This window comes from Benincasa hispida, chromosome 12, assembly GCF_009727055.1.
Source record: "Benincasa hispida cultivar B227 chromosome 12, ASM972705v1, whole genome shotgun sequence".
In the NCBI taxonomy this organism is placed as follows: Eukaryota; Viridiplantae; Streptophyta; class Magnoliopsida; order Cucurbitales; family Cucurbitaceae; genus Benincasa; species Benincasa hispida.
The window spans coordinates 61,601,555-61,624,707 of NC_052360.1; the positions used below are offsets into that span (position 1 = coordinate 61,601,555).

The 23,153-nt window shown below is 30.5% G+C and overlaps 3 protein-coding genes across 7 annotated transcripts; 2 read left to right on the forward strand and 1 right to left on the reverse strand.

Annotated features, from left to right (window-relative positions):
• The first annotated feature begins 1,778 nt into the window (after positions 1 to 1,778).
• On the forward strand, positions 1,779 to 7,466 carry LOC120067055. 5 transcript variants are annotated; one of them, XM_039018432.1, is made up of 15 exons: positions 1,779 to 1,974; positions 2,075 to 2,234; positions 2,353 to 2,803; positions 2,900 to 3,314; positions 3,402 to 4,059; positions 4,324 to 4,364; positions 4,519 to 4,587; positions 4,727 to 4,827; positions 4,932 to 5,010; positions 5,220 to 5,318; positions 5,412 to 5,480; positions 5,586 to 5,635; positions 5,741 to 5,822; positions 6,129 to 6,223; positions 6,865 to 7,466. In XM_039018432.1, the coding sequence occupies exons 3-15, from the start codon at positions 2,415 to 2,417 to the stop codon at positions 7,004 to 7,006; spliced, it is 2,289 nt and encodes a 762-aa protein (XP_038874360.1). In that variant the 5' UTR covers positions 1,779 to 1,974; positions 2,075 to 2,234; positions 2,353 to 2,414; the 3' UTR covers positions 7,007 to 7,466. The 5 variants fall into 5 exon arrangements, with proteins under 5 accessions (XP_038874360.1, XP_038874361.1, XP_038874362.1 ...); XM_039018433.1 differs by having other exon boundaries at positions 2,356 to 2,803; XM_039018434.1 differs by having other exon boundaries at positions 2,075 to 2,148.
• Positions 7,467 to 8,205: 739 nt separating this feature from the next.
• LOC120092812 (huntingtin-interacting protein K) lies at positions 8,206 to 10,497 on the reverse strand. Its single transcript, XM_039051017.1, has 4 exons — positions 10,219 to 10,497; positions 9,890 to 9,945; positions 8,878 to 8,944; positions 8,206 to 8,744 (listed from the first exon to the last, which is right to left on the reverse strand). The coding sequence occupies exons 1-4, from the start codon at positions 10,495 to 10,497 to the stop codon at positions 8,664 to 8,666; spliced, it is 483 nt and encodes a 160-aa protein (XP_038906945.1). The 3' UTR covers positions 8,206 to 8,663.
• A 1,087-nt stretch (positions 10,498 to 11,584) lies between these two features.
• LOC120068458 (probable enoyl-CoA hydratase 1, peroxisomal) lies at positions 11,585 to 14,153 on the forward strand. Its single transcript, XM_039020238.1, has 3 exons — positions 11,585 to 12,194; positions 12,311 to 12,593; positions 13,677 to 14,153. The coding sequence occupies exons 1-3, from the start codon at positions 11,785 to 11,787 to the stop codon at positions 13,776 to 13,778; spliced, it is 795 nt and encodes a 264-aa protein (XP_038876166.1). The 5' UTR covers positions 11,585 to 11,784; the 3' UTR covers positions 13,779 to 14,153.
• The last annotated feature ends 9,000 nt before the right edge of the window (positions 14,154 to 23,153 follow it).

Genomic DNA, 23,153 nt, shown 5'->3' on the forward strand with positions numbered 1-23,153 from the left:
ACAACTTAAGCGGATAAAGATTTTGTCATAATAATTTTTTACTCCTACAAATACAATTTCAAACTAGACCTAAGTTAACCTTTAAACAAAAATATCAATCTATACCCCTGAACTTTGTGAGTTATATCAATTTAAATCATGAACTTTGCGAATTATATTAGTTTAGACCCCAAACTAATAATTATATCAATAAACCTTAAACTTTTATAAGTTATCAATTCAAACTCCTAATTTTCATAATTGTATCAATTTAAATGCTCAATTATAGTTTATTTTGATACACTTATAAAAGTTTGAGGTTTAAGTTGGTATGGAAGACCGAGACAATTGCGCTCCCAAGTCGAAGTTTTTTCCTGAAAGTTTCAACCTTGTTAACTATGACAATAGTCGCGACTATAAACAATTGGTACACCATAGGTTGGCCCAACCCAGTCCTCCCCCAAGCTCCTCTAAAGCAAGGCTTTTCTGACTTTACTGACTTAGCGGAATAATCAGCTGACGCAACTCTTGGTCAAGCTGTTTTCATCTACTTATACTTAGCTTCGGTATCGTACCCAAGAGAATCAGAATCAGAAAAAGTACCTGGACCTGGATCCAAGATCACGATATCCAGAATAAATGAGATACAATCATTAGTTTGAGGTTTAAATTGATACAAACTCTAAAATTTAAGATTTATATTGATAAAGTAATTAGTTTAGGAGTTAAATTAATACAACCCTCAAAATTTCATCGATTTAAATCGATATTTACTCTCAATTTAATTATCAATTTCCGTACCTAACAATTACGATCATAGAAACATACAAATCTTCCATACGACTTTCTAATCAAATAATTGCCCTCATCCCAAAAATAATAATAATAATAATAATAATCTAACTTAACTATAATCATTCAATTCATTTAAGAAAAAACTCATAATTAAAAAGTCAATGGCATTAATTGGGCAGACAACACATGAACCAATAGCAATTTAAGCAAACGGAAAATTGACTCATAAAATCCCATCCAAATTAAAATATAATACTTTATTATAAAGTTTATATTAAACATGTTTATTAATAATTTTTAAAAATATTATTTTTAAATAAAGAAAAATGAATCAACTTATTTATAAATATAACAAAATGTTATTATTTATCGGTGATAAATTGCGATAGAAATTTATCATAGTCTGATAGATATCTATCGTTTACTGATAGAAGTCAATCTTGATTTATCATTGATATGGCAGTGATATTTTATTATACTTAAAAATATTTTTAACTAAAATAATTAGCCTTCTAAAAATAATAAAAGATGAAGCATGTTTCTATTTGTTAAGAAAACAAAATAGTGGAAGTCGCCCACAATTGAAGGGCCATTTAAAAAATATAAATATATATATATATAAATTAATTTTTAGAGAGAGAAAAAGAAAAGAAAAGACTTTTTGGAAATTCCGACCGGGGAGGTTCCCGCCGTAATAAAAATATAAAGTGAAAAATTGGAGGTGTGTGATTGGCCACGACACTACGCTCCCAATTGTCGCGTTTTTCTGATCTTTAACATTTTTTTTTTTCTACTTTCTTTTTAATAAATAAAACAAATAAATAATTTTTAGATTCAGATGATAATGATAAGATAGAAAAACAAAACCGCCCAAATTGAACGAATAAGAACGAGAGAAAATAAAAATAAATTAATAAATATACTGCCAACATTTATTAAACCCATCTCTCCAGAAAAGAAAAGCAAAATCCATTTCTATTTATATATATATACTAATTTGGAGTGAAATTAATTTAATTTAAAAATGGAAAAAGGCGGAAGTCTGGAGGAAAGCTAAAGTAAGAGGGTGAGAAGGTTCTTGACCCATCAGGAGGAAAAACCCTTTCATTCTCTTTCAATTTCAGTCTCTACCGATTGACTCTGCCCGTCCCACCTGTATTAACAACTGGGTTTGGATTGGATTGGGTTGAATTAAATTGGGTTGGTTGTTTTTTCTCTTCAGATTTCTCTATCCTGGAGTTCAACAGAATTTCCTGATTTTGATTTTTTTTTTTTTTTTTTTTTTGTTCTTTTGGTACAGATTGAAATCTCTCATCTCTGTGCTATTGATTTGATGGTCATTTTTGAAGAGGGAAGAGATTTGAAAGATCAGAGGTAGATTGAAGGAGGAAGGATGGGGAAAGAGTAGAGATTAGAGAGTTAGATTGGAATACAGAGCATTGTTTCTTCTTCTTGTTTTTGTCTGTGTTTGTTTCTTTTCTTTCTTTTGGTTTCTATTTGATTTAATCTTCAAGATTACGGCAGTGGGAGTGTTGAATATTGATCCGTTGTTGTTGGTTTTTATGGGAACTCCACCAGCAGAGGAGCTTCTGAGGAAGATCCAAGAGCTGGAGGAGGGTCAAGCGCATCTCAAGAAAGAGATGTCCAAACTTCTTCTATCTGGAACTGCCGCCGCCGATTCCAACTCCGACCACCAAATCCACCACCACCATCATCACCATCAACGCTCTCAATCCATTTCACCTCAGCGTTCTAGATTTGCTACGGCTCGGAGAAGAGGTGGCGCTTCTGGAGGTTTAGACGCCGCTGCCGCCGCCTGGAAAAGAGGCTCTTCCTCGTTTCGACATTCTTCTCCGCTTCAGAGAGAGAGTAGGACTCGTGGCCCTTTGAATGCAGCCGCCGCCGCCGGAGATGGCGGCGGCGGCGGCCCTGCCGCTGTGAATTTCACCAACAAACAGTATCTGAATATCTTGCAGTCAATGGGACAGCCTGTTTATATTTTTGACATTAATTATCGTATAATTTACTGGTACGCTGCCTTGTTCTTATTGTTTCAAGTTTTGGATTAGAACCCACCTCGTAATTTTCTTTCGGAAGTGATTATTAGAAATGTTGATCTATGTAGGAACCGAGCTGCTGAAATTGTATATGGGTATTCTGCGGCGGAGGCTCTTGGCCAGGACGCCATTGAGCTTCTAGTAGATCCTGAGGATTTTGCCATTGCAAACCATGTAATTCTTCGTGTCATGGCGGGTGAGAATTGGACTGGTCACTTACCTGTAAAGAACAAGATGGGGCAAAAATTTATAGTTGTTGCTACTAACACTCCATTCTACGACGATGGTGCATTGGTTGGAATTATCTGTGTATCAAATGATTCGCGGCCATTTCAAGATTTGAAGATTCCTTTATCAGTGGGTTGTAAACAGCAGGATGCAGATTCGAGCATGGTTCGATCACGAATTCCGGTTTCAGCGAAACTTGGTCTCGATCCTCAGCAGCCTCTTCAAGTGGCAATCGCTTCAAAGTTATCGAACTTGGTTAGTATTTTGGTTTCATTTCTGTTAATATAGTTAACGAATTAGTTTATAGTGTGCATATCTTGATAGTTTGTAGCCTTGAGATAGGCATCAAAGGTAAGCAACAAAGTCAAGTCCAAAATTCGAACCGAAAACATCTCGGATCGAGAAGGTGGAAGTGGAGATGGTTATCACTCTGATCATGGCTATCCAGATGCAGTTCTTTGTGACCATCGGGAGGACGCAAATTCGAGTGGAGCTAGCACACCTCGAGGAGATTCCACGGCTCATGGTACATTTTCCCGTGTTGAAGAGAAGTTATCTGGCAAACAGGTCAGGGATTCTGGTGATGAGGTTAAAGGAAAACCTACTATCCAGAAGATCTTATCCTTAAAAGCAGAAGAATGGATTGCCAAGAAAGGCTTATCCTGGCCGTGGAAAGGGACCGAGCAGGAAGGAGGATCTGAAACAAGGGCAGCCCATTTTGTTTGGCCCTGGTTACAAATCGATCAAGAAGCTGAACCAGCTAATCATAAGAGTTCCTCTATATCTGGGAAACCAGAAATGCAGCAAAATGACGGTCATCGAGCAGTCAATAACGAGGCGTCGGGATCTTGGTCGTCGTTCAATGTTAACAGCACTAGCAGTGTCAGTAGCTGTGGAAGTACCAGTAGTAGTGCAGTCAACAAGGTTGACACAGACATGGACTGCTTGGATCATGAAATCTTGTGGGAAGACCTTACCATTGGGGAGCAAATAGGGCAAGGTAAGTGATGGCCTTTGGAATGAATTGGTTTGTGTGTGCATTCAACATTTTGTTTCTGCTTTACCATTTATCTTTTGCTATTTTTCCATCTATTTATGCATTACACGGTCAACAAAATATAGCTGGAAATTCATATTAATCTTTTCCCCCTATTTTCAAAGGGGACATAGTTCAGGAACTCATGAAAAAACTGTTCTTTATGTTTGGTTTAATACTCCATAAATCAATTTGATTTTAACGCCTGAATTGCCTTCATTTCTGCAGGTTCTTGTGGAACTGTCTATCATGCACTGTGGTATGGATCAGTATGTTCACTTATCCTTTCAATTGCTTTAATTATGCTGTTGTGTCAACTAGGATACAGAGATTCTTTAGGCTTTTTCATTCTATAGAAGTACAAAACATAAAGGAACTATTATAATATCTATGTTTGAAAGATGATTTGAACTGTTCTTGCAGGACGTTGCCGTCAAAGTTTTCTCCAAACAAGAGTATTCAGATGATGTGATTCTCTCCTTCAAACAGGAGGTATGTTTTCTTTCTGCTTCTCTCTTTACTTCCATGTCCATCAAAACTTTCTGCCATGTTCAACCCTGGCTTCACCTCTGCTTGTGGCCAATAAAATGTCTATTCTTAGAGCTAAATGCAACTCTTTTTCTTTTTGAAGGTATCCCTGATGAAAAAGCTTAGACACCCCAATATTCTTCTCTTTATGGGAGTTGTAACTTCACCTCAGCGTCTCTGCATTGTCACAGAATTCCTTCCACGGTTTGTTCTTGACTACCATTTTTGGTTTAAATTATTTTGATTTATGCTTTCAAAACATGCATTCTTCATAGGCTGATTGAAGTGTCTGGTACCTATAAAAACAGTGGAAGTTTGTTTCGTTTACTACAGAGGAACACTGGCAAATTAGATTGGAGACGCCGTGTTCATATGGCTTTGGACATTGTGAGTTTTTCCAGACATTTCACAATTTTCTGTTTTAGAAATGATGAATGCAAAGCTTGAACTTTTCCTCGCATAATGGTTTTGGATACAAAATTCTCTTCTTGCCATGTTCTTTAAGTTCTCCATATTGCTATGATTCAATATGAATCTTATGAATCAGTAGTCGTTTCATAATATTTCATTGTTTACATATATTACTCATTTAATAGGCACGAGGCATGAACTATCTTCACCATTGCAATCCACCTATTATTCACCGAGATTTGAAATCTTCGAACCTCTTAATTGACAAAAACTGGACTGTGAAGGTATGCTGTTGTTTTCTACAATTCTACCTGTTTGAATCAATATACCCTATACAATGACAATTTAGAGTCTTCTAATTTTTATTACTCCTGCAGGTTGGAGATTTTGGTCTATCTCGACTTAAGCATGAGACTTATCTAACAACTAAGACAGGAAAGGGCACGGTAAGCCTAGCATTTTCTTATTTGCTAGTTGCATTGGCATTCAATTCTAGAATTTCTGCTTTGTGCTGCAAATGTTAATTACTCAGTTCATTTTCCTTTTTGTAGCCTCAATGGATGGCGCCTGAAGTTCTTCGTAATGAGCCCTCGGATGAGAAGTATGTTCTTTTCCTTCTAGCTTGCACTAATACGTTTCAAGCTTCATTCTATTCTGAAATATGAAACTCAAAGATAAATACTCTGCTTATGCTTGCAATATACAGGTCCGACATATACAGTTTTGGAGTCATATTGTGGGAACTTGCAACCGAGAAGATCCCTTGGGAAAATCTCAATTCGATGCAGGTACTAATTTCGTTAGGGACACATGCAAATATAGCAATTAAGTCCAAAATATTAGCTAATATAACACAATGCAAAACAATTTCTAAATATAATCTATCAGTGCGATAGATTTTACTACATTTGCAATTATTTAAAATATTGCTATACACTCAATTATTAATCCTAAAACTGCTACTCATTGTAATTATTACCCAATTTTTTTAAGTGATACCTAAGAACGTACTTTCAATGCAATGTGCTAAAAATGTGAGTAGAATGTTCACGATGTTATGGCATTCCATATTTGACAATTTTCAGAATTCGTAGGTAATTGGTGCCGTTGGGTTTATGAACCAACGTCTTGAAATCCCCAAGGATGTGGATCCACAATGGGCTTCTATTATTGAAAGCTGCTGGCACAGGTACATACAGTGATGGTTTATTTCTAGAAACATGATTTGAAAGTAACTGTCATAAGTAGGGTAAAAAGCTTGTTAGGTTTTTCCATCACAGCATACATGGCTGAATTACAAAAATCTTTACTATTTATTTTTAAAATCCTCATTCTTTCAAAAGGTACCAATTGATAGAACTAATAAACCAAGTGTTCGAGGTACTTTGATCCTACCAATCTTGAGATACTCTCAAACCGTAGTTCATATCTCGAAACATTGTCGATTTTCCTCCTTCCCTCCTCACTCTATTTATAATCTAACAAACCCTAACAAACCCTCTAACTAATTACTAATATACCCTTATATCCCTCTTAACACTCTAATACCATTCCTATCAAAATCACATTGGGACTTGGAACAAGTGTTACGGTGGTATTGCATTCCTACTTTCCATTCCACGCCATAACCATATTGTTCTAAATCTCAATTTTCGTCCAACATTCTAATAGATTTCTACTCTAGCATAGTTTTGAAACATCTATAATAGGTCAAGATTAATAATATGGCAACTTTTAAAGAACAAAGGTATATATTTTTTTTCCTTGTAAATTAGAAGAGTTTGCCATAGTTCTTAGAGCACTGTTGTATCTGTTGCATGTGAACAACAGTGAACCTTCAAACCGGCCATCATTCCAAGTTCTGATAGAAAAGCTGAGAGAGGTGCAGAGGAAGTATGCTATGCAATTACAGGCAGCTCGTTCTGGTGCAGATAACAACAACAATAATAATATCCCTCAAAAGGAAACATAAAAAACCAACAATTTTTATGGCTCTATTTTTGCATATTCCCCAATTGAAGAAGCCAAAGTTTTGAAGAGGTTGAGCAAATGGTGGCCGTGGGATTGGAGTCTCTCAACATTATTTGATGAACCACAAAGTGGAATGAAGGATTTTCTCCCCCTTTTTTTGGCATTTGAGAGAAAGGACAATGACTTCTCAGAGTGGCGATGTCTCATTTCAACTTGGTGGTAGTGGGTGAGGCCTGCCATTTTTTTTTTTTTTTGCCCTTTTTCTTAAAGTAAAGTGCCATAATAATAAAAGACCCTTTTTTTTTTTTTTTTGGGTGGGGGGTGTCGGTAGTGCTGTTTGATTGGGCATGTTCAGATGTCACCCACTTGGTTTTTCATTTGGTGTAAATGAGGTTTCTGACCACTTGTCAAAAAGTTGTACAAAGATGAATGAAACACCACATTTTTTTTTCCTTTTGAGAGTTTAGATTGTGAACGTAAATGCTTTTCATTGCTTCTCTTTCTCATTTTGGGGGAAGTAGCCTTGTCCTTATCATCGTATCTGGCTAATTACTTCATTCAAATCATTATTATTGGAGGAATTTTGATACATCGCATTGATTTGGTTTAATTGCATACTTAAGTCTGGAGTAAAAGATCATGTCATTTATCGTTGAGCTAAAATCATTTCCGATTTGTGTTTTTTTACATACATTTTTATATTTCATTTAGAACAAAAAATAATATAGTTCTCAAGAACTTCATTCAACAGTTGAATTCATTTTAAGTATGCTTTCATTGAATCAATATCATGTGAGTATTTAGTTTTAAGTAAACTAACTGAAACAGCAACACAAGGACCTAATGCTTCAATTTTATTCAATTCCAAACTTGAAAAGTTGTAGATATTATCGGGTTCAATTTAGATATTTAGTTGAACTATTTAGTTTCTAGACTAGATTTGTAATTTTGTGTCTAATATAGATACCTAACTTTCAAAACATCTAATTGATTTGAACATATATAAAAGTTTTACAATTTAATTGATTTATTAAATATAAATTTAGAAACCTATTAAATACCATCAAACAAAATTGAAAACTCAAAAATCTATCAGGCACTTTCTCATAAGTTCAAATACCAGATAAATATAATTCGTAAGTGAAAGTTCTAGATTCTTTTTCATTAGTCTAGAGGACGAGATAGATATAAGATCGAGAGTGAAAATTTTAGGTTATTTTTCATAAGTTTAGGAATCAGATAGACATCAAATCGAGAGAAAGTTAGTTGGTTCTTTTCCACCTAGGAAGGAACCATTTATGGGGTACGTGCCAAAACCCCGTGAACACATTGAGACGTTTTCCAACACCTACCTAACAAGGTTATTTAGGCCATCATCAAATGGCTTATAGACATATGGCCACTTTTGATCGAACCCCCCTTCAACAGAAAGATTTGTGTACGGCCAGGATAAGAAATAATGTTCAGAGTTTACAAAGGAACAAAAATGAGGGGGTTAAAGAAGAAAGAAACAATAAGAAACTTCCAGAAAAAAAGTACATTTCAATACAATCTGGAGTTACAAAAGGTATGTTTATGAACCTCCACTTGTGCACTTTGAAAAATCCTCCCCAGTAAAACTTCAAGTAGGGAATACACAGGTCTCTTCAAAGTCCTGCTTAACGTAGTAAATACCGTATAGCAGCAACGGCGTCGCCTTTGTGCTCTCGCAACGTTCTCTCGGCGACCTTCTTGTCCAACTGTAAACAGTACAAGAAAGATTATCCGAATGAATTAGACCTTGAAAGAAGTTAATGACATGAAGCTTATGAGCTGTTATCTACATTGAAGATGGGAAACAGGGCAAATGCGATTTGCAAAAGTGAATCCAACCTCGAGTTCATTTGCAATTATGTCGACGTCAGCTGCGTTTATCTTGACAGCAGCAAGCTCTTTCTCTCTGAAAGAAGCAAAATACAATGACTACCTAGTAAACACGACATACTAAAAATTCAACCAAGCATTGTAGCTGGAAAAGCTTAGAAAAGAAGAAAGGCATCAAGTCTTCTATCTCAAGGATGAAATTTGTTGTCACAATTATAGGTTCTACAACTTCAATTAAATGATGCAAAAAAAAGTTTCATATTTTAATCTGGTGACAATCTTACAAGATAGCCACGATTATGATAAATACTCATTACATCCACACATACAAGAGATGTCGAGAATTCACAACTTTGCAGTTTCGTTGATAAGTATTGCAATTTGGGCAAGAAAACGAGCAAGGTACTGAATGTTGAAGCAAGACAAAATAATAATAATATAAAACAAAATTACTGAGAATGAATGATGACCACGAATTTTATATGATCGACAAAGTTTTGTAGCAGCAATGGTGTAGATGGGAAAACATATAACACGAGAGGCACTAAAGGAAGAAAACATTTAATTGAGACACTGCTTGATAATCATTTAGTTTCTGAAAATCATTCATATTTTCTCACAATTTCATTACAAGAGATTTCATCTTTCCTAAATAAAGATTTGAATTCTTAGTCAAATTTAAAAAAAAAAAAACAAAAGACAAATATATAAAAACCTATTACTTTTAGATTACCTAACTCGACTTTAATTTTGACAACCCTTTAGAAAAATAGATGATATAACAAGGTAGAAGTAGTGTTACAAGCATAATTTTCAAAAATAAAATATACAAATACAAAACAAATGGTAGGCTTGGAAAAGCAGAAAATGGAGCAAAGTTCATCCATAAAAGAATCCTAAAGATATGAAGGAACATATTATTTGGCAACAATTCCAAGTCGCTAACCAAAAATTCATCATAACATGGCCTTCACCATTTCCTATATATTAAAGAGGGAAAATCCAGGATTTCTACACCAACCTCAACATCATAGCATTCCAATCGGCTTCGGCCGATGCAGCAATAGATGCCATTGCCTGCCAGCGATAACAAAACAAAAACATTCAATCGAAAATTGTTTCCACGCAATTAATTTGTTCATGGGAAGCTAAACAGGGACTGGTAGAACAAAATGACAATATATATGTAAAATTAAAGAGGAGAAAAACTGCAAAGTTTCTCTCAACTCCGGAGTCAATATAACATTAACTACCAACTTCAATCGTTAGGTCGACTAAATTACTAGTCAATACCTTCTTGTTCTAAGCAATAATCTAAAAGCAACTAGAAGTAGTTGCAGAAGTGGATACCTCTTGAACACGAGTGGAATCGAGTTGACGGTCTTCAACGCGATCAGTGAGCTTATCAAAGGCTTTGCTTTGTTGCTGCATATCCTTCGAATCAACCAGCCTCTCGACTCCATCGTCTCCGGCTTCCATCTCTGTAAACGAACAACGTAACAGAAATTTTGGTGATTTGTAGTGAGAATCGATAGAATTTGGTGCGTCTCTGTTGAGAATCGAAACAAATCGGCGACGGCGAGGAGCTAAGATCAGCAAAACCCTCGCTTCCAATTCCCAACTAGTCATCCGCTGATACTAGAGAGGAAAGCGGCGTCCAGGCCCAACTGCCAGCCCAATCCTTGACGAAAGCCCAAGCCCAACCCCAAATTTGGAGTGAGCCATAGTTCAGAGCCCAATCATTGGAGCGAGCCCAGTAGAAGAAATGCAAATAAAAGAGGGGTCAAATTGCAAATTTTAGTCGTGGTTTGAAGAAAGTTACGGTCTTTATTGTTTATAATTATAATTTAATTCTTATGGTTTGATAAAATCTTTAGTCTCCTTCATCCAAAAAGATAATCATTGATATGTTTGTCATTCGAAGGAAAAATAGCCATACAAAAATTTTTCATCTATCATGTGTAACAAAACTAGGAACAAGCTCACAATTTAGACAGTATTGAGAAGGTTCGTAAGGTACATTATGGAAAAGTCTCATTTAGAAACAGAGTCTAAGAATGAAGACTAAAATCTAACTTTTTCCAACCCATTGAGATCAAATTTATAACTTAACCCAAAAGAAAGTAAAATTAGGAAGGGTCTGACCAACCAACGTATATCTTTCATTTAAATGAAATAACCATACATAACTGAAATTGTTGGAGTGAAAGTAATGATCAAGTGCAAGAGATGAGGGAAATGACTCAAGTCTAAAAACCACAATTCGAGAGAGGTCCGAAACCAAAATGGCTAACCCTCAGAGAGATCTCAAGGGTTGGGTATGCCAACAAAAATTGACTCTTGTCATTTTAATCTTAAGGTACCATAAGTTCGTTATATAGTAAATTAAATTGTGTAAGATTATCCATGCTCATACTATTCTTTAACATTTAAAAGTAAATAAATTCAAACTCTTCCATTCCAAGTGAGATAGGCTCAACTTTGACAATTCAATTTGAAAATTTATTTTTGGTGGTTACCATTAATAAAAAAAACTAAGAAGTCATGAGCTTAATTTATTATGGTGCTGATGTACTAAAATTTAATATATTAGGAATTTTCTAGATAAAAAATTATTATAGAATAAAGCCGATCATCCTACGAAATTAGTCCAAATGCATGATAATGCGAGGTTTCGGTGGTTTAGTTTGAATTAAAATCATTTAAAAATAATTTACCATCTCTGTACATCTACTACATTTTATAATCAAATTTGAATTGTGTTGATGGGAATCGTTTTCAGTCTTATCCGTTGAGGATTTGCTCGTTTTCCGATACGCAATCATCTAAAATCCTCCCCATACCTCTCCCAATTTCAATGCGCCAACTCTTTTTAATTCGATCTTTATTCCCAAATTTCTTCAATTCTTCGCCGGAATGGATCGTTCTTCGCCGGAAAACCTCATCCTCGTCACCAGAGAATCAAACGGGATCGCTTTCGTTACAATCAACCGCCCGAAGTCGTTGAATTCCTTAACAAGGTCGATGATGACAGATCTGGCTCAGGCGTTCAAGAGCTTAGACCGCGACGATTCCGTGCGAGTCATCGTCCTCTCTGGATCAGGACGAGCCTTCTGTTCCGGTGTAGACCTAACTGCGGCGGAGGACGTTTTCAAGGGAGATGTGAAGGATGTTGAATCCGATCCGGTTGTGCAAATGGAACGCTGCCGGAAACCGATCATCGGAGCGATTGCAGGTTTCGCCATCACCGCTGGATTTGAGATCGCCTTGGCTTGTGACATACTAATCGCTGCCAAAGGAGCTATGTTCATCGACACGCATGCTAGGTTTCTGTTTTTCTTATACTAATTTCTGAAATTAAAATGTTGAAATTACTGAAATCTGTTGGCGATGTGATGCTGTTCTGATATTAAAGTTGTGGAATAATAAACTGTTGTGGCAGATTTGGGATATTTCCTTCATGGGGATTATCTCAGAAACTAGGAAGGATAATTGGAGTTAACAAAGCTCGCGAAGTATCGCTAACGGCGATGCCTCTAACGGCAGAGGAAGCAGAGAAGAGAAATTTGGTGAATGAGGTGGTTGAAGGAGGTGAATTATTGAAGAAAGCTCGAGCAATTGCGGAGGCAATCTTGAAGAACAATCAGGATATGGTGTTGAGATACAAGTCAGTCATTAACGATGGCCTGAAGCTTGATCTTGGCCAAGCTCTTGCACTGGAAAAGGTAATTCATAACCATTACGAATATCTATTCATCATTGAATCCTGGTTTCCAGAAAATAAATCGCGTCCGCTTGATTCCGACCGGAATTTGGCCGGGATTCAATTTGTCCGGAATGCACGGATTTGGACTGGAAATTGATCGGAATGGATTAATTTCAACCAAAAGTTTGATTGGAATTACAACTTCGAACTTGCTCAAACTTACCAAGGGTTAAAATTGAACTCTCAACAACCCTACATAGTAGAAAAATTAAGCTCTCAAACAGTTGTCAATAAAAATTGAACCGGTTAAACATTAGGCCTCCAAACTTGTAAACTGGTACAAATTTGTCCTTCAGCATGTAAGTTCTATAGGGATGTTCTAAATGATCGTGTTTCTTTTATTTCTTTTAGTGGGTGGGTACTACATTCAGCACATTCCACCAACCACCATTTATCTCATGGCTTAACTATGAGATAATTATGTGTTGAATTTCTTCTACGATTTTGCAAGTTTGGTGGAAGCCTAATTTTAACTATTTTACAAAATACTAGTAGATATACCTCAATATAAAAGAATTTGTACATGTAGCAAAATAGATTCAGCTCACAAAGTCTATCAATGATAAGCTATACCACTAATATCAATGTTAAAGTGTATCGCTAATAGGAGTATCAGTGATAGATTTTGCTATATGAGCAATTCTTTCAAAATGTTGCTATACACTCGATTATTAGCTCTAAAAGTGCTACTTGTTGCAATTTCTCTAATTATAACAGTTGATGTTTTCAACAATTATAACCTATAATTAATTATGATATTACTATTTCAAATATCTCTTTGTTACGGTGTTTAGTACACTCATCATCTCTTTCTCTATTTGTTGATAGTGTTTACAACTGTCCAAACCAAAATAGTATACATCCTAAATTATACTATAATAATCACTTAAATAACCAACTCAGCATCTCAACCACTCCCACGATGGTTATCAAACATGATACACTTTATTAGTTTGAAAAGAAAAACCAAGTTTATGTCCAAATTTTGGAAGTAGTTAATGGATGGTGTAGTGAGTTTTTATTGTATGTTTTGTGAATGCAGGAGAGAGCTCATGCGTATTACAATGGAATGACCAAAGAACAATTCCAGAAAATGCAAGAATTTATAGCTGGTCGGAGCTCCAAGAAACCTTCCAAGTTATAGTCTAAACTAAACCCCCTCTACTCTCCTCTCCTTCTCTCTTTCAATAATAACAAAAACACACTCTTCCTCCGTTTTCCTTTTTTTTTTTTTTTAGTTTAATTCCCCAACCTTAGCTGATCACTTTATTTGGAATTTTATTTTGATAGTTTCATATAACTTAATAAATGGTCTCTTCCTAGTTTTATAGGACCATCGGTGCTCAGTCTAAGCCCTTTTAAGGTCTTTTGCACTATGTAGGTATCCTCCCTTGCTTGTCTTTAAATGCCCTCCTTTCCTTAAGGCTACTTCAGGGAGTTCCTCCAAACCAAATCCTACGACTAGGGACTTTAAACTATAGCTATTAAATTTTGAGGAAAAATATTTGTTTGTCCCTAAGTTTTGGGTAGTTTCTATTTTGTCTCTAAATTTTAAAAGGAGACAACTTTCTTTAAGTTCTTATATGTAAATTTTGAAACCGAGCCAAATAGAAACTATAATTGAATTCAATGATTAAAATTGTAACATTTTGGAATTATGGAATAAATGGAAATCAAACTTGAAATTTAAGGAGCAAATGGACAACATTTTGAAATTTAGAGACTAATAGAGACAAGACTGGAAAAATGTATTTTTCTTGAATTATATATTTTTTTCTTGATCAAATATATATATATAGATTATTTGGTTAAAATACTATTTTGGTGTTAGTTTAATTTTAGCAAGCAGATAGTTTACGTTAACTTCTTTTCTTTATAATAATTAGAGCTACATTTTAATTAAAAAAAATTATGTAGTATAAAAATTGATTTAGAATTTTCTATGTTAGTACGTGTTGGTTTTCAATTTCAGAAATTTGTTTTGGGATTGAATATGAATGGAATCTTTTTTTCTTAATTTAAAATTTTATATGTTTTAAAAATATTATGGATGAAGTTTAGAATGGATTTTTTAATCTAAATTTTGGTTTAGATTTGAAATAGGATTCGATAAATTTTTTACCATGCTCAAATTCCATTTCAAATTTCAAATTCTCTTTTGATTTAAATTTGATCAATTAGTAAATTCTTAATTTGATAAGATTTTCATTTGGTGTCTGTTTATTATTATTTTTTTATACAAGCTTTTATTTATTTATTTGAGTTGTAAAGAGGGTATGAGATGAAATTTGTCGATAAATTAGTGGACTTGAATAGGAAACAAAAATGTCAATGAAACGGATGAAGTTAGTTATTTAGAGTTCGTTTGATAACGTTTTTGTTTTTTGTTTTCTGTTTTTTGTTTTGTTTTTTCTTGCTTCATGTTTCTTCTTTTTTAAGAACAAGAAATAGGAATATGCTTGGTAGTTATTCCTAGTTCGTATTACTTGAAACAAAGAAACAAAAACATAAACTTATTTGATAACTATTTTTCGTTTATTATTTATTGTATTTTTTTACCTTACATTTTTTTTTTTTTCATATTTCATAGTTTAAAAATAATCTAATTATATAAAATAAAAAGATATATAGCATGCATTAAAATATAAAAAATAATTATCAAATATTTGAACTATCGAATACACATAAGTTCGGATGTAAAATTAATATTGATAATACAATTGTTTCTATCACTCATATGTTGTTAAAATTTGATTTACAATATTATTTCTCACTCAAGTCATTTGTTTTAAATTTTAAATGATGTATTCTCTAATCTAACTCAAAAATATTATTATGTAAATGTCGTTGTTGTAAAATATTAAAATGAACCTAAATGAATATGCTAGTAAATAAAACTTATATTATTATAAAATTATAATTGCTTTCGTATGTAAAAGAAATAAAAATATATATAAATTTAAAAAATATATAAAAATGCATATTGCAAAATTTAAAATTCAAAATTAAAAAAAAAAGTATACATACATATTAAAAAGAAAAATTATTTTAAATGACAAAACTGTTAAAATTGTTTATAAATAATAGCAAAATATCACAGATAGACTGTGATATTTTGCTATATTTGTAAATATTTTAATTCATTTTCCTATATATGAAAATAACCTTATTGTAAATTTGAAATTTGAAAATCAAAATAATATATAAATTCGAATATTTGAAAATTGAAAATTGAAAATTAAATTTATTAAATTTATATATTTTTTTGGTTCCTTGTCCTATATTTAAAAATAACCCTATTGAAAATTTAAAAATAAAAAATATATAAATCTAAATATTCAAAATTAAATTAACATATAGAATAAAAATAATAAAGAAAATATAAAATAATTATAAAAGAAAAAAAAAAATATATATATATATATATATATATATATATTATATATATATATATATATATATAAAAGGAAATATAAAAGAAAGAAAGAAGAAAATAAATAAACAAAAGAAATAGAAAAAATGAAATATAAAAAAGAAAGAAAAATAAAATGAACAATGTCTCATGTGAGATTTGACCCAAGATAATGGAAGTTAAAGAGTGATTTAAACATACTTCCTACCAATAAGTTAGATCCTCATTTTGATATAAGTAAGGAACAACTTTAAAAAAAATTAAAAATAGAAACTATCTTTTTAATTCTTTAATTTTGGCTCAATTTTTAGAAACGTTTCTCAAATTTTAGGAACAAGAAACAAAAAATAATTATCAAATAGGTCAGTTTCTTAAAAATGAGAAACATAAATAGAAAACAGAGACGTTATCAAATGAGACCTTCACATCACGTTGTTGTTTTTTTAAAAAAACAATATTCTTTTTTTTTTTAAAAAAAAAAAACATACATTAGATTGTTTTACACCAAACGGTAAGTTGACCATTGGGTCACATATGCATGTATTGTATTTTTTTAATGAAAATTATTAATATCATTTGGCTAGTTTTAATAAAGGTTAACTTTTATAGATTAAATTTAGAATTTATTAAAAGTATTGGAATTAAAGTTAGAGATTTAAGTGTACAGGAGATAAAATTTAAAAAGTCCTTTTAAGGAAAGAGACCAATAATATTGGAATAAATATACTTTTGATTCTTAAGTTTTGAGTCTAGTTTCAATTTGATTCTTAAATTTTAAAATTATTATAATTTCAGATTCTATTTTGTAATTATTTCATTTTTGCTTTTAGTTTTTTAAAATTAAACATATTTCTTCTTATTTTCTTACTGTGGTTTGCATATTTATTTTAGTACAATAGTAGAATTCTTGGCCAATTTTTACTTAAAAAATAAGTTTTTAAGAAACTTATTTGTCAAATTTGACTTAGGTTTAAAAAATATGGGTAGAAAGTAAATAACAAAGCAAGAAATCTAGAGGTGAAAATTATGTTTGTAGGTTTAATTTTCAAAAACTAAAAACAAAAAACTAAGGTCCTACATTTCATTTTTTGTTTTTGGTTTTTCAAAATCAAGTCTATTTTTTTCCTGTTTCTTGATATTTGTTAAATATAATGGTCGAATTCTTAGTCAAATTCTAAAAAAAAAAAAAATAAAAAAAAAAAAAATTAAAAGCAACTTTTTTAGTTTTAAAAAATTTCTTTCATATTTTAAACCATTGGTAAAAAATATATAACAATTAGAGGTGATCATTCAAACCGCAAAAATCGAACCGTTTCTAAAAATTGAACCGAAAACTTAGTGAAACCAAAAAATGCGGTTCGGTTCGGTTTAAAGAAATTTTGAAACCGAATTAATTCGGTCCAGTTCGGTTTCGATTTCGAAAACATCGAAATCGAACCGAACCATTTTTAACTAATATATATATATTTAAAAAAGAGTAAAACCAAATTTAAAACTAAACCCTTTTTAATTAAAAATATATATATAACACAGATTTTTTTTTAAAATACCAAAACTGAATTTAAATCCAAATCGAACCGCATATATGCAGTTCAGTTTGAACCAATAAATCGATTTGGTTCGGTTCGATTTAGTTTGACCACCAAACCAAACCGTTTTCATCCCAATAACAATTGAAGAAATTTGGAGGTAGAAATAATATATATAAGCTTAATTTTCATAAATAAAAAATAAAAATCAAATAGTCGCCCAACGACGTCTTAGTTTTGAGTTTTGAGTTTGATTTTAATTTATTCTCTAGATTTTAAAATGTTACAATTTCACCTTTGATATTTGAGTTTTGTTTCAATTCGATTTTTAAATTTTAAGATTTACACTTTTTGTCTCGATCCTTTTTATTAAATACTTAACTCGAGTCTTTAGTCAGTTAACCTGAAATGATGTTGAAGTAAAATTTTAAAATTAATTTTATTAGTAATAAAAAAACAGTAAAATTTAATTAATTATTTAAAACTAATTAATCTCCATTTAACACTAACAAGTAGAAATGAATATATTTGTGTAAAAAAACGAAGTTAGGTACTGTAAATTTTAAAATATAGGATCAAATTTCAACATAAAATTAGAATATTTTGAAATCAATTGAGGGCTAAAAAAGGGTATAGTTTTGAATAATGTTGAACCTAATTGTTATTAAATCCATTGTTTGAAAAATAGAGGATGGAAATTGTAAATTTAGAGAAAGATAAGAGAGGAGCGTGCGTAGTGCGTGCCGCGTGGTTCATTCATCACCCATTTCCCATAAAAACACATTCTTTTGGCGGAATCCCACACACCAACAAAACCTACTCTAACGTGCAATTGCATCCCTTCCATGAATCAAATTATAAACATCTTTTCTTTCTTTTCTTTTTTTAAATACAATTTTTTCAAGCAATCTCAATTTTATTTTTGTTTTCATAGTTAGGAATAGGATAGTTTCATTGAATTGGTATTCAAATAATATCCACAATAATAATAAATATAACGTTAAATTACAAATTTAGCTAGAAATTTTCAAGTTGTTCAGAATAACTTGAGCTTTTGATCGATTACAAGACTCTCTTTGATTGTAAAATGTGTAGCGGTAGTACAATATTTATCTACGAGTGTGTATTGTTATACGATTGGACCGTGGACAAGCTTAGGTAATCACGCTCGTGCGTGAACACATGACTCTTCTTCTTTGTGTCTATTTTTTAAAAACCCTAATTTTTCGATGAGTTTGTATGATAAGGTTGTTGTGTTAACCTAGAGGATCAGTCTGCGTGAGACATTTAACACCAAAATCGTACCAAAATTATTTTCAAAACCACACAAATCATCATTCGGATCAACAATTTGGTTCCAACAAAGGTTTGTATCTATTTTTGTCTTTAAACTCCAAAATTTTTGTAATAGAGCTCTTAAAAAAATTCAAAATTTCAAAGATAATTATTTTATTAAATATATATTTAAATTTTATGTCTATTGAAACTTTAAGGCCATTTTGTAACCATTTGGATTTTGGTTTTTTGTTTTTGAAAACTAAACCTATTGACACTACTTTCACTTCCAAATTGTTCGTTTGTTATCTATTTTTTTAATCAATGGTTTTAAAAATCAAGACAAATTTTGAAAACTAAAAGAAGTAGCTTTGAAATTTTATTTTTGTTTTTTAATTTTGGCTAAGAATTCAAGCATTGTACTTAGAATGATACGAATCATTATAAGAAATGGGAAGGAAATATGCTTAATTGTAAAAAAAAAAAAAAATAAAAAAAAATTACCAAATGGGACCTAAACTATCAAATTTGTATTTAACATATTCACGAATTTTAAAATATTTGGAAGTATGGGGATTACATTTTTATTTTAGTTTGAAGATCAAGTGGATACAAACATTGAAGTTGATTAATTAAATTAATAGTTGATTAAAATATTATTTTGGTTCATATACTTTGAAACTTGCTCAATTTTAGTCATAAATCTTAAGAATCTTAAGTTTAGGGTCTCTTTGGATTGATCGGAAAAAATAATATTATTAAAAAACAGTCATTTTTATTTAGACTATTTTAACAAAAATTGTTTAAAACACACTTTGAAAATGTCACAAAATCTATTTTAAAAGGTTACTAAAAATTTTTGTTTTTCCCAAAATGATTTATTTTCAAAATTAAAAGCTTGAAAATTTAAATCAAACACACCATTAGTCATATCAAGTTAATCTTTTCCAAAATTGGTTACATAATATTAAGAAAATTTATTTTAAATGACAAAATTACTGAAAATATTTACAAATAATAGCAAATATCATAGTTTATCTACAATAGACTACTATGTGTCCAACTAGACACAGATTATAGTCTATCGTGGTTTATCGTAGATAGATAATGAAATTTTGTTATATTTATAAATATTTTTGTTTATTTTCCTATATTTTAAAACAATCCTAATAATAATGTGTGTAAAGTTATTTGATTTTAGTCAATCTATTTTCAATAAATCATAAGAATTAGTTAAAATATTTTAGAAAATTTAGCAAACATATTAAACATAGTTCAAACTTAAAAAAGTTAATGGATTACATTTAACCATAACTCTAACTATGAAATCGAAATAAAATTATTTGTAAGGTTGGTCCATAAATTTTTAAGTATTGTATTTAATTAATTTATAAACTTTAAAAATATTTGATAGGTTTTGAATCCTCAATTTTGTGTTTAATAGTTAAACACTTTTAATTTTTAATTTAATTTTTTTAATCTAATAGTTTCTTAAATTCTTAGATATTGTGTCCAATATGTTTGTGAGCTTTAAAAGCTAAATTATGTAAAATATCCTCTTAACTTTTACTTCTTTTCAATAATATCCATGAAATTACAAAAGCTGCATTAATACTCTCTAAACGTTTAAAAGAAAAAAAATAAAAGAGACTTCCATCATTAATATATAGAAGAAAAATTTATCTTTACCCTTGAATTTTTAAAACTTGCATCAATTTCCTTTAACTTTCTGAAAAGAAGTTTATTTATTTCTTTTCTTTTTTTTTTTTTTTTAAAAAAAAACCAATCAATACTCTCTTTCCTTCATCTTTAAAAAGTATTCCCATTTTCTTTTCCTCTCTCTTCTTCAATATCAGAATTTAAAAAAAAAAAAAAAAAAAAAAAAAANAAAAATAGATATAATAATTTTAAACTACCAAAACCAACAGCTTGAAGTTATCTTTAAGTTGAAAAATAACCTACTTAAAAAAATATCATAAAAGATACTTTTTTTTTTTTTTTTTCTTTCTCATTCTTTCAATTCTTACCTCAATTTTCGTAGCATCTTATAAGTTCATTTGTTTTGTTATCTATTTTTCCTCGATGTTTAAAAAAACTAAACTAAAAATTTAAAACTAATAAAAGTAATTTCAAAAACTTATTTGTTGTTTTAAAAATTCAACTAAACAAATATCTGGCCAATAAACGTGAAAATCATAACATGAAATTTAGAAGAAAACAATCATAAATTTCATAAACAAGAATCTAAATAATAAAATAGTAATCAAACGGAACCCAAATTATTATCAAATGAAACATAAGGGGCCATTGTTTTGTTTTTTTTTTTTTTTTGAGAATGTAGATAATTTGAATCTTTAGATACCTTGAAGTTATAATGGTTTAAAATTATAGATGTTCAGTTTCTTTAGATAACCATATTTGTTTGGTAGAAATATGTTTGCAGTATTCGTACTTAAAAATATCTCATATTTACATAATATTCCAAGAATACACTTATGACTATTTATTATGTATTAATTTTTAAAAATAAAATTAATTGTAAAAATTAATATTAATTTTCATATGTTATTTTCTAAACAAGAAATAATATACAATAATATAAGATTTTCTTTCACAAAAATATTATTTTAAATATGAATTTGAATATCTTGTTTAAAAGATAATAAAACTATATTAGAACATAAAAAGAGTGATATACATGTGTATATAAGGAAAAGAAAAGACGTGCAAAAAAAGTAAAATAATGATGTCCTCAACATAAATCTGAAATACTCTTGTGCATAAAAAATTATTCAGAAATTTTTCAAAAGAATATTTTAAGATATTCGAAAATATTCATATGTTTAAATATTGTAGAATTCAGATATTCATATCATAAAAATCGAGAATGTCCACAAAAAAAGAAAGAAATTTACTCACAAAGTTAAGTTAGAACAAAACATAAAATATAGAATGAAAATAATCACAAATATAATAAAGTGACAAAAGAAGAAAAAAAACATGTGATAGAGAGACAATTTGACCCATAGATGGGGCGAAGAGATTTGTATACGCAAGCAAAAAGATGGAGTTTTGGCCTAAGGTGGGGTGGAAAGGGTACGATTGCAATTAAAAGAAATTCTACGTGTCTTTCTGGAAGAGGCCTCTCGGATATTAAATTATAAAAAAGACCCGCCCCTTCTTTCTTTAACTGCCACATCAGCTTTCACCTCCATCCAATAATCCCTGTTGTCTATCTACTCTCAAATTATTTTAGCTCCTATTCTCTTTTTCCAACTTTAATTTATATGCCTATCAATTATAGAAATAAAGAAAAAGAAGAAAAACCCTAGATACCAAATCCATTCATTTATTATATATAATATTTTCACATCTTATAACATTTAATTTGTCGTTTCTGCGAGTGTTAAAAAGTTTGAGGTTTAAATTTTATCATTTCAATTTGTGATCTTTGTATTTATTTCTATTTTTTCTTTACTTAAATTTCATTTTTAGTTCATCAATTTTGAAGTTTGTATCTATTTGATTTCTAAGACGTTGTTTGAACTATTTGGTTTTTTCATTTTTGAAAAATTAAGTCTACAAATATTAGTTTCATCAATTTATTTCTATGTTGTTTTGTTGTGTATATTTAGAGCTTTTCTTTAAAAAAATCAAATGAAAATTTGAAAATTTAAAAAGTAGTTTTTAAAAAGAATTTTTTTATTCAAACAAAAAGAAAATTTGCCTTTTAAATTTGGTTAGAACTTCAAATGCTATGATTAAGAAATTGAAATAAAATAAGTACAATTATTCAAATACCAAATAGTCAATGCGGATCTAAACTTTCAAAAGTATAGATATAGTTTATGATTTTGAATTTTTTAAAGTTTATCGATCTATTAGATATAAAATAAAAGTTTAGAGTTTCATTAGCCTAAAATTCAAATTTATATTTTATTGATCAATCAATTTTTAGAAATTTTGATTTTTGCACAGATTTATAACACTTTTGAAATTTTGATTCATCAACTAAGGGTATGTTTGAAATGTATTTTCAAGTGTTTAAATTAAAAATAAGTCATCTTAGAAAAATTTGAAGTGTATTTTCAACAATTTTTGTAAAAAATATTTAAACAAAAATGAGTTTTTCGAAAAATATTTTTTTCCCAAATCAATCCAAACGGGTTCTAAAATTATAATATCTAACATTTTTTTTTAATCTCAACTTATTATATTAAAAGAAAGCATGGAATATGACAAATTATCTTTTGTGGGGATGATGTTAGATGCTCACTAACACTAAATTTATTATTGAATTTAG

What these genes read in the sequence shown, in the direction of transcription:
- LOC120092812 (XM_039051017.1), bottom strand. Translation starts at nt 10,497, where the DNA reads ATGACTAGTTGGGAATTGGAAGCGAGGGTTTTGCTGATCTTAGCTCCT. An exon ending in TGGAATGCTATGATGTTGAG is followed by an intron (nt 8,945 to 9,889) that starts GTTGGTGTAGAA and finishes TGCTTCTTTCAG; the next exon opens with AGAGAAAGAGCTTGCTGCTG. An exon ending in TAATTGCAAATGAACTCGAG is followed by an intron (nt 8,745 to 8,877) that starts GTTGGATTCACT and finishes TACTGTTTACAG; the next exon opens with TTGGACAAGAAGGTCGCCGA.
- LOC120067055 (XM_039018431.1), top strand. Translation starts at nt 2,337, where the DNA reads ATGGGAACTCCACCAGCAGAGGAGCTTCTGAGGAAGATCCAAGAGCTG. An exon ending in CTTCAAAGTTATCGAACTTG is followed by an intron (nt 3,315 to 3,401) that starts GTTAGTATTTTG and finishes GCCTTGAGATAG; the next exon opens with GCATCAAAGGTAAGCAACAA. An exon ending in AAAATCTCAATTCGATGCAG is followed by an intron (nt 5,823 to 6,128) that starts GTACTAATTTCG and finishes CAGAATTCGTAG; the next exon opens with GTAATTGGTGCCGTTGGGTT.
- LOC120068458 (XM_039020238.1), top strand. Translation starts at nt 11,785, where the DNA reads ATGGATCGTTCTTCGCCGGAAAACCTCATCCTCGTCACCAGAGAATCA. An exon ending in TTCATCGACACGCATGCTAG is followed by an intron (nt 12,195 to 12,310) that starts GTTTCTGTTTTT and finishes CTGTTGTGGCAG; the next exon opens with ATTTGGGATATTTCCTTCAT. An exon ending in AAGCTCTTGCACTGGAAAAG is followed by an intron (nt 12,594 to 13,676) that starts GTAATTCATAAC and finishes TTGTGAATGCAG; the next exon opens with GAGAGAGCTCATGCGTATTA.